Source organism: Miniopterus natalensis, chromosome 11 (assembly GCF_054644295.1).
Source record: "Miniopterus natalensis isolate mMinNat1 chromosome 11, mMinNat1.hap1, whole genome shotgun sequence".
Taxonomy (NCBI): domain Eukaryota; kingdom Metazoa; phylum Chordata; class Mammalia; order Chiroptera; family Miniopteridae; genus Miniopterus; species Miniopterus natalensis.
This window is the reverse complement of record NC_142091.1, coordinates 17,533,448-17,546,151: the sequence shown is the minus strand read 5'-3', so window position 1 is coordinate 17,546,151 and position 12,704 is coordinate 17,533,448. Positions and strand designations below refer to the sequence as shown.

The 12,704-nt window shown below is 39.4% G+C and overlaps 1 protein-coding gene across 1 annotated transcript; it reads right to left on the bottom strand.

The window, feature by feature from the left end:
- Positions 1–1,329: 1,329 nt before the first annotated feature.
- CASP1 (caspase 1) lies at positions 1,330–12,639 on the bottom strand. Its single transcript, XM_016206679.2, has 9 exons — positions 12,633–12,639; positions 11,713–11,979; positions 9,265–9,327; positions 6,057–6,172; positions 5,234–5,407; positions 4,585–4,819; positions 4,033–4,176; positions 1,892–2,001; positions 1,330–1,428 (listed from the first exon to the last, which is right to left on the bottom strand). The coding sequence occupies exons 1-9, from the start codon at positions 12,637–12,639 to the stop codon at positions 1,330–1,332; spliced, it is 1,215 nt and encodes a 404-aa protein (XP_016062165.2).
- Positions 12,640–12,704: the final 65 nt, after the last annotated feature.

The window sequence follows — 12,704 nt, the reverse complement described above, 5'->3', positions numbered from 1 at the left end:
TGAGGGTGACTTCTCACTACCCTTTTTTGATACTCTCTGAAGAATGAGTGACAGTAGAGGCTGTCTCAGGCTGTAGTAGAACAAATGCATGGTAATACAAAAGAAATATGTACAGAAGAACAGTCGAGGGGAAAAAAAAAAGAGTGACAGTCAACTTTGAAGGTCTTTAAAAGGTCAGAAATTCACCTCCACTCTTAATGGGTTAGGATTGGAAAGGGCTCATAATTGCAAGTGAAAAGGTCTTCCTTCCAGTTCTTCCCAAGTCTCACAGTGCTGAGTGGAGGATTTCACCCCAAATTTATTACCACTGCACCACACGAGGATATTACTTTGTATACAACACATCCTAGCACTTATTCATAAGGTGTAGTGTATTATCAGCTAATTATTTTGTGCTTGTTGACTATCTTGTCTTCTCAATAAGACTGTAAACTATGAATTGCCTGAGGTTGAATCAAAATTACTTTCCATCCCTAAAATACCTTAAGGAAGAATAGAGGTATGTAATTTCTGGCTAAGGATTTGGCAATGGTAAACTCTAAGATTTTGGATAAGTCACATATCACACTCTGCATCTCTCCTGCTGAGTTCCAGATTCTTTGATGTCAGGTAGCTACTGTGATTTGCATCTCTGTCCCTAAAACTGAAAGCCCAGAAAATGGTTTCTAGAAAGAAAGAATAGTGCTATTAGGTGCTTCAGTGCTCATGGATCAAGTCTAAAGATTCCAATTCCATTACAAGCTCCAAATTCTACCTCTGTCTTCTCAGAATAGAAAAACACCATGACAACTTTTCATTTTTTTATTTCAGATTTATTGGAACTTTTAAAAAAATGTCTTCTTCCTGCACGTATCATTCCAAAAACCAGAACAGAATGACAGAACTCCTGGTTTTCTACAAGAAAACACACACAAACAAACATTAAAAAAAAAAGAGTTCTGCTAAAATAAATGCAAGTTGAAAGATCACTCCACTTATGGGGACACACACACTCATAAAAAGGAAGAGCCCATGTTATGTCTAAATATTGCCCTGCTGCGTGAAAAAGAGGAGCATCTAAAACCAAGCTTTCATCATCTTTTGGCCACATTTCAATCTATATCTGCTATATCAACTGACCCTGAGAAAGGGACATCTAACTGCTGAACTTTGAGAGAAGAGCAATATGCTCTGCACTGAACCAGCAGAAAGCATCTTTTTAGTCCCTCTCATTTACCATACGAGACATTAAGACCTTGACCAGGATGAAGTTGAAGCCCTCTTCCTCAAGCTCACCCATCCCCACCACACACACACATCTGTCCATTGACATGATAGAACTTACTTATATTAATATCCTGGAAAGAGGTAGAAACGTCTTGTCAAAGTCATTCTTTCAGTGGTGGGCATCTGTGCCTTACCATCGGGTGACTCAAATGAAAATCGAACCTAAAAGGAAAAGAGAGTCTGTACTTTTTTCCCCCCTGAGTGGAAGAATCTTTACTTAAGCTGGAAAAATTACAAAAAAGTATAGCAAAATATATCATAGAAACAAAAAGGTTGTGCATCTGTAAGAATCATAGTAATATATATATCCAATCATGGAATGACCAGACTGTTTAAATCTATTGCTGGATCTAATAGCTATGGACACAGGCAAATTGGAGTCCACTTGTTTGTCTACTTAGGGCTAGAGGGGAGTTAAAATAAATTATTATTTTCTAGGGGTTGATTTCTAGATCATAGCAGATTGGATCTGGCTTGTAGGTTTTCTGATTCACCAAAGAACCTCAAAGTTCATTTGGAAAGGGCATTTCTGAAAGATAAGCATGTTTAGAGTTGCTTCCTAGGTTTCAACTGGAATAGTCAAATATCCAGGGAAATAGAGTATGAGAAACATCTAGAGCCTTACCTTTCGGAAAATTTCCTCCACATCACAGGACCAGGCATATTCTTGCAAACATTCGATGAGTTTAATAATAAAAAGAGAGCCCCGTTTGGGATGTCTCCAAGAAACATTATCTGTGAATAAAGCATGTTCCAAATCTCATGCAAAACTCTTGTCTGGCCATAAAAACAGAATTCTAGGACTTCCACTCCAGCTGAGGAAGGCTGTTAGTTCATACTGTTTTCTAGACACTCTTTGCCATTATTTAGTAAATATATTCAAAGTTTAGTGAGTATATTTTTACTGATACTCCACAATTATTAATGTCATATGAAGAATGCCATATATGGTGCAGTTATTAGCTTGGCATAGTCTCTGAGTTCAAGGACCTGCAAATCTAGTAGGTGGGGAGGAGAAGGCAGAATGGGGTAGAGGGAAGTGACTGGACCTTGGAGAAGAAATACCTGAGTGTGGATCCCAAGAGTGCTATTTACTGACTCTAATTTCAGTTAATTATACACTCCGAAACGCAAGGGCCTTGACTGTAAAAGGTAGGGAGGGTAATACATTCTGCCACAAAAATATATTGAAAGACCACATATAATGTATTATAAGTGTTTGGGAGAATATAGGATATGTTATACCCAGTGTATACAGAGTAACTATGTTAATAACCTTTAATATCTACCTTGTAAATAATTTAATTAAAATCAAATAATATTGATCATATGGTATTTGTACCAAAAAATGTTAACTAAATATGAAAATGGTGCCAATATAAAAGAAATAAAAACCTAAAAATGGTTTAAGAGAAAAATATCATATTGTACTAGAGGAAAAAACAGTCTTATGAAAGAGAAATATTGAAGAATGATATTAATTATATAAACAGTAGAGACATAGAAATCATGGAGCCATTTAAAAATTTTGCAAAGAAATATTTGAGAGAAAAGCTATGTATATAACCATGGACACAAGCTTTAACAGAGCCTTTTAGCCAATAATAATGGTAATAAAGTATATAATAAAAATAGATTAAAATTCTATTTAAAGTCACAGGTATTTTATGAAGCTGGTTCTAGTTAAAGGCAGGGGATGGGAGAGAGGGTGGAGGCAGAAATCTCCACAAGTTCTCTGTGAAATTAAGAGAGTAAATGGTCCCATATGTTCAGGAGAGCACCACAATGTACCTGTGATTACCAGAGACTGTGAAGCTAAGTTTCCTAGCGGAAGACAAAGGAATTGAAGTTTTTAAGAGTCATCTGCAACAGAAGGTTGAGGAAAAGAAAAGAAGAAGAGAAAACTCAGCATGATGGATGCTGAGAAGCCAAGGTGTCTATAAAGGACTCTATAGCCAGAGGCAAATCTTTTGTGGAATGCTGGAATCAAAGGTAGAAACCTTGAGTTAACTTAAAAATACAAACATCTTTAATAATAGCAATTATTTCATGTGTGGTTTACTCTGTATCATTCTCTCTCTCTTCTTTCTGTATATATATATATATATAATATATATAAAATCTCATTCAAATCTTAGAACAATGATATTTGTATTTACATACATCAGTGAGGAATTCAAAAAAGCCCAGAGAGGCTAGATATCTAGAACTAGTTTATAAAATATGAAAAGGCAGGGTCAGGATATAATTGGCAGTATCCTTAACCCATAGCCTAGATTTAGAAACCATTAAGGTTTTTTCTTTTTCATCCACTCTATACTTCTAGTTGAAGACAGTTTAACTTAGAGACTCAATATGCTTTGTCAGCTTTTCTACCTCTCCCTGCCCCTGTAAATACTACTTCTCTGTAAATACATGATGAGGTCCAGGCAAATTGAACTCCTGATTGATCCCAACACTGTGAGCCTTTCCTACGTGGAGTCAGATTCTAATTCACTTCAGTGTAGATACTCCTCAATTGATCCCTTGCAGTTCCAGGAAACAATTTCTGCACCGTGGGAGTTTACTGATTACTAATTTAGTGTAAATATATGTACATTTGATCTCTGTGGATAAAGTTATTTGAAGGTTTAAACTGGGAGGACTGCTTTAGTTGTTTTTCAGAAATCTCATAGAAAGTTCAACAGATATCCATTCTCCATAGAGTGTGTGTGGATTTCTGCATTGGCAATGCCCATGAAGGTGTCCTATGCAGGCAGTCGTTACCTGGCGTTGAAGAGCAGAAAGCAATAAAATCCTTCTCTATGTGGGCTTTCTTAATGGCATCATCTTCAAAATCTTCTGGATCCAATGAGAAGCCAGTTCCAGGACCTCCTGATGAATCTTTTAACCACACCACCCCTTCATTCTCTAGAAAGACAAGATTTAGTATTTTGTTACTACCAACAGTGGAGAGAATTACTTTCTCCCTTAAACCTCTGTTCAGCCATATTTACTAATTTATTTGTGGCTATCTTTCATTCAAATGCATATACACACATACACTAGAGGAACTATCTTTTTAACAACTCTTATTTCTACTAACCCTTAAATGAATTCTAATGGCATTGAAAAGTCAAAGTCCTAAGACTAAAAGTGGTATCTCTTTAGTTGAAAATGGAATAAATATCTACCAACTATTCATACAACTCACAGAAGCTACAGTTTTGTTTGCAGACAGTACGTGTGCTTTGACATTAAGGAGCAGGCACAGAAAATGTATATCAATGAAGAGGTCACTACTTGTATGTCTTGTGTTCTAACAGACATCGCACTCACCACCACGGCAGGCCTGGACAATGATCACCTTGGGTTTGTCCTTCAAACTTGGACAGTTCCTAGTGTTCAAACTTTGAAAGATGGTGTTGATGTTTAATACATCTGAGACTTCCTCAGAGTGTTTCTTCCCGCAAATGCCTTCCCGAATACCATGAGACATGAACACCAGGAAAGTACTGTCAGAGTCCTTGTGTTCCTCCCGGGCAGCGAATGCCTTCAGCTCTGTAATCATGTCCTGGAAGAGACCATTCCATTAATTTTGCATGATGAGATTCATTATCATGGCATCTGGGGTATTCAATAAAAAGATACTTAAGGAATTCTTGGATGATATAAAAATCAATAGGGTACAAAAGAAAATTTAAGTTTCAATTCAAAGAAAGATGACATAGGGTTATAGGGTGTTGTTCAGGAATTTCTTATGGAGAGGAAAGGGTATTATTGTGTTAATAGAACAATTCCCAAATAAAAATTCCATGGACTCTTGCTAAAAGACTCTGTTAAAAGGGGTTAGTGTGGCATTAAGCACCTTCCAAGGGCAAATTTAAATTTTAAACTATCAAGAAATTAAATTTCTGGTGCTACAACCAAAAGTTCTTTAGTAAAATGAAGGGAGTGATCACTGACCCTACATTCTGGAAGAACTTACCGAAGCAGTGAGATTTTCTCTTACATCCACTGCATATCCCAGACCTTCTAGCAACATCTTCATACCTCTGATATCAGCATCAGCTCCAGTTCTCTTGGGAAGCTTGTCAAACTCTGTGTTGCAGATAATGAGGGCAATACGTTTGCGAGTAAGCTTTTCCATTATTGGGTAAATCTGTAGGAAATGAAAATTGTATAAACAGTCTTGTTCTCTTTTGTTAAATTTCATCTTGAGGGCATAAGATGGTTTCTCCTCCTATAGTCCTATCCAGAAACCAAATCTCATGAACCACATATAAGAACAGGGAGGGCAAATGAATCTTACTATAAGAGATGGAATAGAGCTTACAGATAAATGCCCAGATGACCACTTGATTTAATTATTTTTGAGAGTTAAGACTGTGAGAAAAGAACCGGCTTTGAAGCAAGAATGACAGAATTTTAAAACTGACTTCTCAGCTTACTGGTTTTGCCAAGAATATTTTATAATCCATGCCACAGTTTCCTGATCTATAAAATGGGCTATTTTTAAGATTCAAGGTGTTATTATGTGCAACACTGCTTAGAACAGTATCTGTTTTCTATTAAGCATTGAATGAATGTCATTGTTGTTATTATTATAATTATTTTCTCAGGGAATTGTATCAAACTTGGAACTCAATACATAAGCCTGGAACTAGGAGATAGAAATCCTTTATGTAAGGGAAGCAGCAGGATGATTTTCTAGGACTTCCTTAGGAAATTGGCTCTAAGAAAGTTCCAGTGCCCTTTCAAATGGTTTCCAGTGTTTCTTTCACCCAGATCCTGTTTTCTGAGAGTAGCACCTCTGCTGACTTTTCATTCCGTATCCTTTGGGCTATTTCTAGGGTGCAAAGCTTGAGGCTCCCTCCTGGTCCTGGGGATGCAAGGTTAGCTGGGTTTTCTTGCACTGCCTGGCGAGCTGCAACAGACAAGAAACATTATGAATAATGGCATCCCTGAGTGTCCCACTAGGTGCTCCTCACAGCATGATCTGCATGTGAAGTCACGGAGGAGAAAGTGAATCCTTAGAAGAAAAACCCCGGGCCAGTTGTTAACACTGTTGAGTGAGTCACTGCTATTGGAACACATCCCAAAACAGAGGAGATTTCCAGTGGTGTGATATAAGAATCTACCTTTATCTCTTCTGACTAGCTTTTTTACATATATTTTAGGTTAAAGAATGAAAAGGGAATTTTTCAAGGCCATGCATGACAGGACTCTCAGGAAAAAGAAAATCAATATATTAGATAAAATAGTTAAGATATAAATTTATTTCTAATGATTTAAAGTTGAGAATAAAATTTAATGGAGGTGGAGCTTAATTACTCATTTTCAATGTTTTTAAAACTGTATATGTTTATTTATTTATATACTTAATAGACATGAGAGTAGACATTAGAGAAGAAGGAAGGAGGGAAGGAGGGAGGGAAGGAGGGAAGGAGGGAGGGAGGGAAGGAAGGAAGGAAGGAAGAAAGGGAGGGAGGGAGGGAGGGAGGGAGGGAGGGAGGGAGGGAGGGAGGGAGGGAGGGAGGGAGGAAGGGCTTTGTCTTGTCCTTCAGGATCTCCCTACTCTGTGTACATATGGGGATGCAGATGAAGCATATTGAATATGTTAACTAGAATGACTATGAAATAGAATGATAAATGCTAAAATCAAAATTCATACTAGATGGATTCATAGCACTGAACACTGATCATACAAATATATGAGGAAGAGTTTTCACAGTGTTTTATGTGAGTAAAGCCTTTAGGGTTTATTTTATTACAAGTTCAACACTATCCAACAGTGTGATGTACTTGCTAAAGGAGTAACATAACGTCTGTTTCAAAATAAATATGTTTTCACAATATTTGGAATATCTGTCAGAAGCTAAACTATTCAAACAAAAAAGTCATATTCAATTTTGGAGGAAAATTTGAAGAAATTACAGTATATTTATTTAGGTAAACCAAGGCAACATGAAATGCATTTGCTGTGGGTAAAGTAAAAGATAATTAGAATGAATATATTGGAGACAACTGTAGAAATCATTATTAGGTGGAAGAAATGTTCTAGTTCTTCATACAGGAATCTGGGGGACAATGGAGAATATTAAAGAGGAATATCTAGATTATATTAGAGCTAATTTTTCTTAGTAAAGGAATGGGGCATTTGGGTGTATAGTGAGTGTCCCATCCCATGAAATATCTAAGAAAACATGCATGAGGTAGCCACCCTTAATAGATTCACTACAGTTACTTTCAAACTTGGTGAAATATTTGCTTCTGTGGCCTCTAAATTTCTTCCAAATATAAGGTATTTTTACTTTAAGAGAAAAAGATCATTTTTGGATGAAATAATTCAAGAATTGTGAGTAAATTATTGTTCCACAACAAATAAAACACTGATTATTTAGTAAGCAAGAAGCTGGACTCATACAAAAACAAGGTTTACTAATAAGGAATCTGATACATATTGGCCTTATCAAGACTCAATAAAGCTGAGACCATTTTCTCAGGATAGAGGACTGAAATATTTTAAAGATCTTCCTTTTCATCCTGGACCTGGGATTTTCTTGTGCCACCTTCAATAGTGTGTGAAATGAGACATTTTGCATTTAAAATTTTGTGGCAGTTTCTGGCTACCTACTCAACAAGCCACTGTCGTCTTCTTCCTGGGCACACAGCTAGTCTAGTCCGTGTGGCCAACCACCCTAGCAGGTGTGGCCATGTGCTGGAGTTCTAGACAATGGAAGGCAAGCAGAACCATGGTGTGTGACACACACATCCAGGCCAATTCTAGCAAAACCTCTCACAAATGATTTTCCGTATTTCTTCCACTGCCATTAACTGGGCGGTTACGACCACAGTCGTTTTGGCATTGTGTAGTATAGATATCAAAGCCATGTGACAGAAGAGGTCTAGGTGTCCGAGTTAGCACTTGGTGGAGAGATGCCTGCTGATGAAGTATGCCCGCTTATGAATGAGACCTAAGTTTCTATCATATACAAGCCATTAAAAGGTTTGGATTTTTTTTGCAGCATTCTATATCATCTTAACTGATACGGGGGTGTGTAGTGTTATAGACATCCCTAATTATTTTGCTACCTTTAATTCGGTCATGGAAATTCTTAAATACCCAGTCATTCATAACTTGTTTATAAAAGCAGAAACTCTGTTTGTCTTTTTTATTACTCTCTAAACAGTACATAGGACAAGGTCTGGAACACAGTTGGCATGGGCAAAATATTTTTCTAATGGCCTAGCAAATAATACAAATTAGGATGAAATTATTTAGTAAAATAGTATTTTAACAAATATCTATGGCATGCACACTATGAGGCATCTACTGTCAGATGGGATCATAACCGTGAACAAGTCACACCTGTCCAATTTCCTCATAAAGCTTAAAGCTCAGTGGGGGACACTGATGAATTTATTTTTTAAAATACAAAAAAATATAATGAGAATTATGGCTAGAGAATCATAGGGAACTGTAGGAATAGGGGCTCTAAACTATAGGAATGGAAGGGGCTAGACAGATCTGGATTTGAGAGAGGCATCAACAAAACTTGGCCACTGCTTGGAACTAAGGGAGGAAAGAGCTAAAAAGAGAATTTCAGGTTTCTGGTCTGAGTAACTTGGTGATGGTGGCACCACCACCGAGACAGAGAAAACTGGAGAAGCAAGGTGCAGGGAAGGAGGGATGGTAAGTTCGGCTCTGGATACGTAGGGAAAAGGGGTGGGTGGGAGATGTGAGTGCATGTGGTCAGCAGGCATTAGAAGAATGAAGTGTGATGTTCAAGTGGGCAGTCAGAATCTGGGACACAGATTCAGAATTTGTCAGTAGACACATGGTAGTGAAAAGGCAGGAATGACTTCTGCTAAAGCAGAATATATTAAAAAGAGAAAAAGGCGTAGGATCCATGCAGGAGAATTGCCCGCTGCCTCACCCTGGGTTTATCCCATGAATCTGTAGCTCATGCCAGGGAAGAGGGGTTCGAAACGGTTCCTGTCTGAACATGCCATTACCTGAGAAGAGGAGAGGCTGTGCTAGGGAGTCTTGCGTACTATGAGCATTTTCCGAGTGTGCACCTGAGGAAAGATAAAGGCCACAAATTAATCACTTTCTCTGTCGGATCTTGCCCCAATGTGTTGGAAACTCCCTATTGAAAATAACTTCCATGAGCTTTGACCCTGGTCAAATTGTGATTTACCTGGAACCACGAGCATCACTGGGCGAAAAAAGCCTCCTACGTGAATGACTGGACCTAAACATTTGAGGCAGAACAAGAGAATGTCTTCAAGTAAATTCCTTGATTTCCACTTTCTCTGATGAAAGTGGAATTGAGATTCCATCAGCTGTAGAATCAAGAATTCTCTTAATATGCATGCTTCAAGGTGGCTCCTGCGGTGACCACTACGGCACAGCAGGCCTGTGCAAAGTGAAGCTAACTCAGAGCTGACCTAGACTTCAGAAAAAAGTAAGAAGAAAAGGCTCAGACACTTACCCTTGCCAAGATTTATTGCAGCAGAAAATGATGATGAGGTGACTCACCCATCTTCCCTCAATCAGCATTTAGTTAATTTTCTAAGTGCCAGAGAACAGGAAAATGGCAGATCTCAGATATAAACACAAATCTCCTTTGACCGTTAATCCTGGGGACTTGCTCACGAAACACTCTGCCAGCCCACAAAGGGCATTATAGATTGATGCATGTGACAGGGGCCCTGACCACAGTTCCTGTAATCTGCACTCACCCTACTCAGTGTCGCACTCTGAGGAGAAAAACACCGAAAAGCCTTACTCTTACGCTATTGGGTTTCATAAAACCCCTCAGATCTATTAGCGTATCCTCTGAAGTCACGATTCCTCATGATTGCCAATTTCAAGGACAAGAGTTAAATTTAAAGTACTTTACATTTTTATAAGGATCTCAATATAACAACACACACCTGAGAACCTTTTCCAGAAACTTTAAGAATTGGCATGAGCTAACAAATATGATATATCCCGAGTCTTCATTTCATAGTACCTACTGAAGACAAGATTTCCATAGACAAAATATGGTCCATTTCCCTGCTCTGAATGAGGCAGAGCCATAGGCTGTCCCACAAAATGTCAAGCTCAAGGCAACAGACTGCAGCTTGCCCCATCCTCTCAATCTAGGCTGCTGGACTAGATTAACCAGCAGTAAATTCAAGACATTTTCTGGAGGAGGCCTGGTTATGGCAGTAGTGTTCATGCCAAGAACTTTCTTTCAGAAAGCTCTCTCCCATTAGAGTCATTCAATTAGGCATCTGATTACCATATTCTGTGGCTCTGAAAACAATTGGCAAGTAGGTGAGGGAGAGACACAGGCTGACAAAGCTGACTGAGGAGGCGTCAGCTGAGAAGCAGCGGGGGCGACTCCAGCTGTTAGCCTTACTGTAGTGGGTTGTCCAAGTGCTTCTAGAACTCGAGGACTATGAACTGAAAGGAATGGGTCAAGGAAGAAGAAACTTTGGCTATTTTACAATTATTCTGAACCCTCGTTGTTACTTATTGATTGTCTTTAATTTGGGTAGAGTGTTAAATGGAAAAAAGGTATTAAAACAAAAAACAAGAAATTATCCATAGATGAACTTTGCTTTGTCAGTAAGATAGGCCTAGGCTTCCCCTAGTCTCTAGGATAAAAAGCTTCTCTCCTCCAAGGAACAAACTTTCCTTATGATTGAATTTGGGGAGCATAAAAGAGACCAGTGGCAGGGAGCTCGCTCCCATCTTTGCTGTGTGGGACTAAGGGACTATAGAGAGAAGGGGCGGGTCAGATGCCTGAGTCCTGTATTGGGGCCAAGAGGATGGGAGGTAGAGGGTGGGCCTTACACAATGGTCCACAGCCTCAGTCCATGCTCATGGACCACTTTCCTCAAAAGAAAATGCAAGAGGGCAATGAGAAGAAAGAGTCCACTTTTAAAATCCTAGCTTTTCTTGTACGCATTGAATTGATTCTCTGAGTGCCTCACCATCATTGAAATATGTTTTATTCCTCCAGGAGAGCAAAATTTTGGAGAGAAATTATAAAAACTACTTGGTTATAGACCTTAAGTCTTCATGTCAGATAACTATATAAGTTTCTAGGGATCCCTAGACTTAACTAAATAACTGACTAAATAACTAAGTAATGTGCCCTGCCAGGGGGACTAGAGAATAGAGTATAAGCTTATCAGACTGTTCTCATAAGTTCCAACAACTGAGCTGAGCTACCACATATTCAGGATGGGAAATGAGTTTTAATCCAAAGAAAGATCCTGAGGCTAAAGGAAAAGGTACAAAGAGTAATGGGACAGGGGACGTAGATAGTGCCACTGATTTAGAAATGTGGCCCTGAAGCCAGACATAAAGAAGTCGTCTGCAAACTAACAAGACCAGTAAAGAAATCAGATATGGATAGGAAGACCAGGGCCTATGTGGACTTTAGCCGGAGTCGTTGGCCTTACCTGAGGAGAGCCCCAGCTTGTCTGCCAGGTGGGAGTCCTCTTCACAAATGTAAATGATGCAGATCTGGCTTGCTTGGGGCCCTTTCCGAGTGACCGAATCTACCAAAGCTCGGGCCTTGTCCATAACAGTGGTATTTTCATTTCTTACTTTCTCCATCTCCTCCTGGTTCAGCACTTTTTTCTCTAATAGTTCATCCAACAAGCCATTTATGGTGCCCGGGGTCACCGACTGGATAAATGCCTTCCTTTTCTCCTTCAGGACCAAGTCTGGTTGAAGCACAAGGATTCTTCAAGTCACTAAAACAGCCACCTTTTCCTCTCGAGTCAGCAATGGGGAATAGCTTCCTTCAGACTGAATCCATAAAATGTCCCTCTCTGCGCAGTTCTGTCATCCTGAGGTACCCCCATCTCTGATTCTTTCCTCGGTATCACCCATGTGTGCTCACTGAATGGTCTGAAGTCTGAGATTTACTATCCCTAAGTTAGTGCCTGAAAACCAGGGGCCACCCTGACAGCGACTCATGTTTATTAAACTCTGCATAATGAGAGAATGCAGCAGCGATAGCCCATTTCCCTCGGGGGCAACAGTTGCTGGCACCCACCTCATGCCCATGGATCGTGCACCCTCTGTCAGATAATTCAGTTTCGATTGCAAAATGACAGTAAAATACCAGTAAAGCCCAGTTCCTTTCCAGCCCTTGCCTGGCCTGAAAGCTGTGCAGGTCTTTGGGCCCCTTCTCCACTTCCCCTTGCGCTCCTCCCTCTGCTTTCCCTCTCCCTCAGTTCTGCTCACCTAAACATTCCCAGAACCTAACTATGGCCTCCCCCAAAGCCTGCCACTTCCGATACCCCCCACCCCCCAAGACGTTTCTAATTAGAAAGTAAAAAAAAAAAAAACAGAACAAAACAAAAAACCTTACCGGCCATGGCTTTTCTCCCTCAGCCTTGGTGTGCTATCTGAAACTGAAAGCCTGTTCCACCTTCCTTTTCTG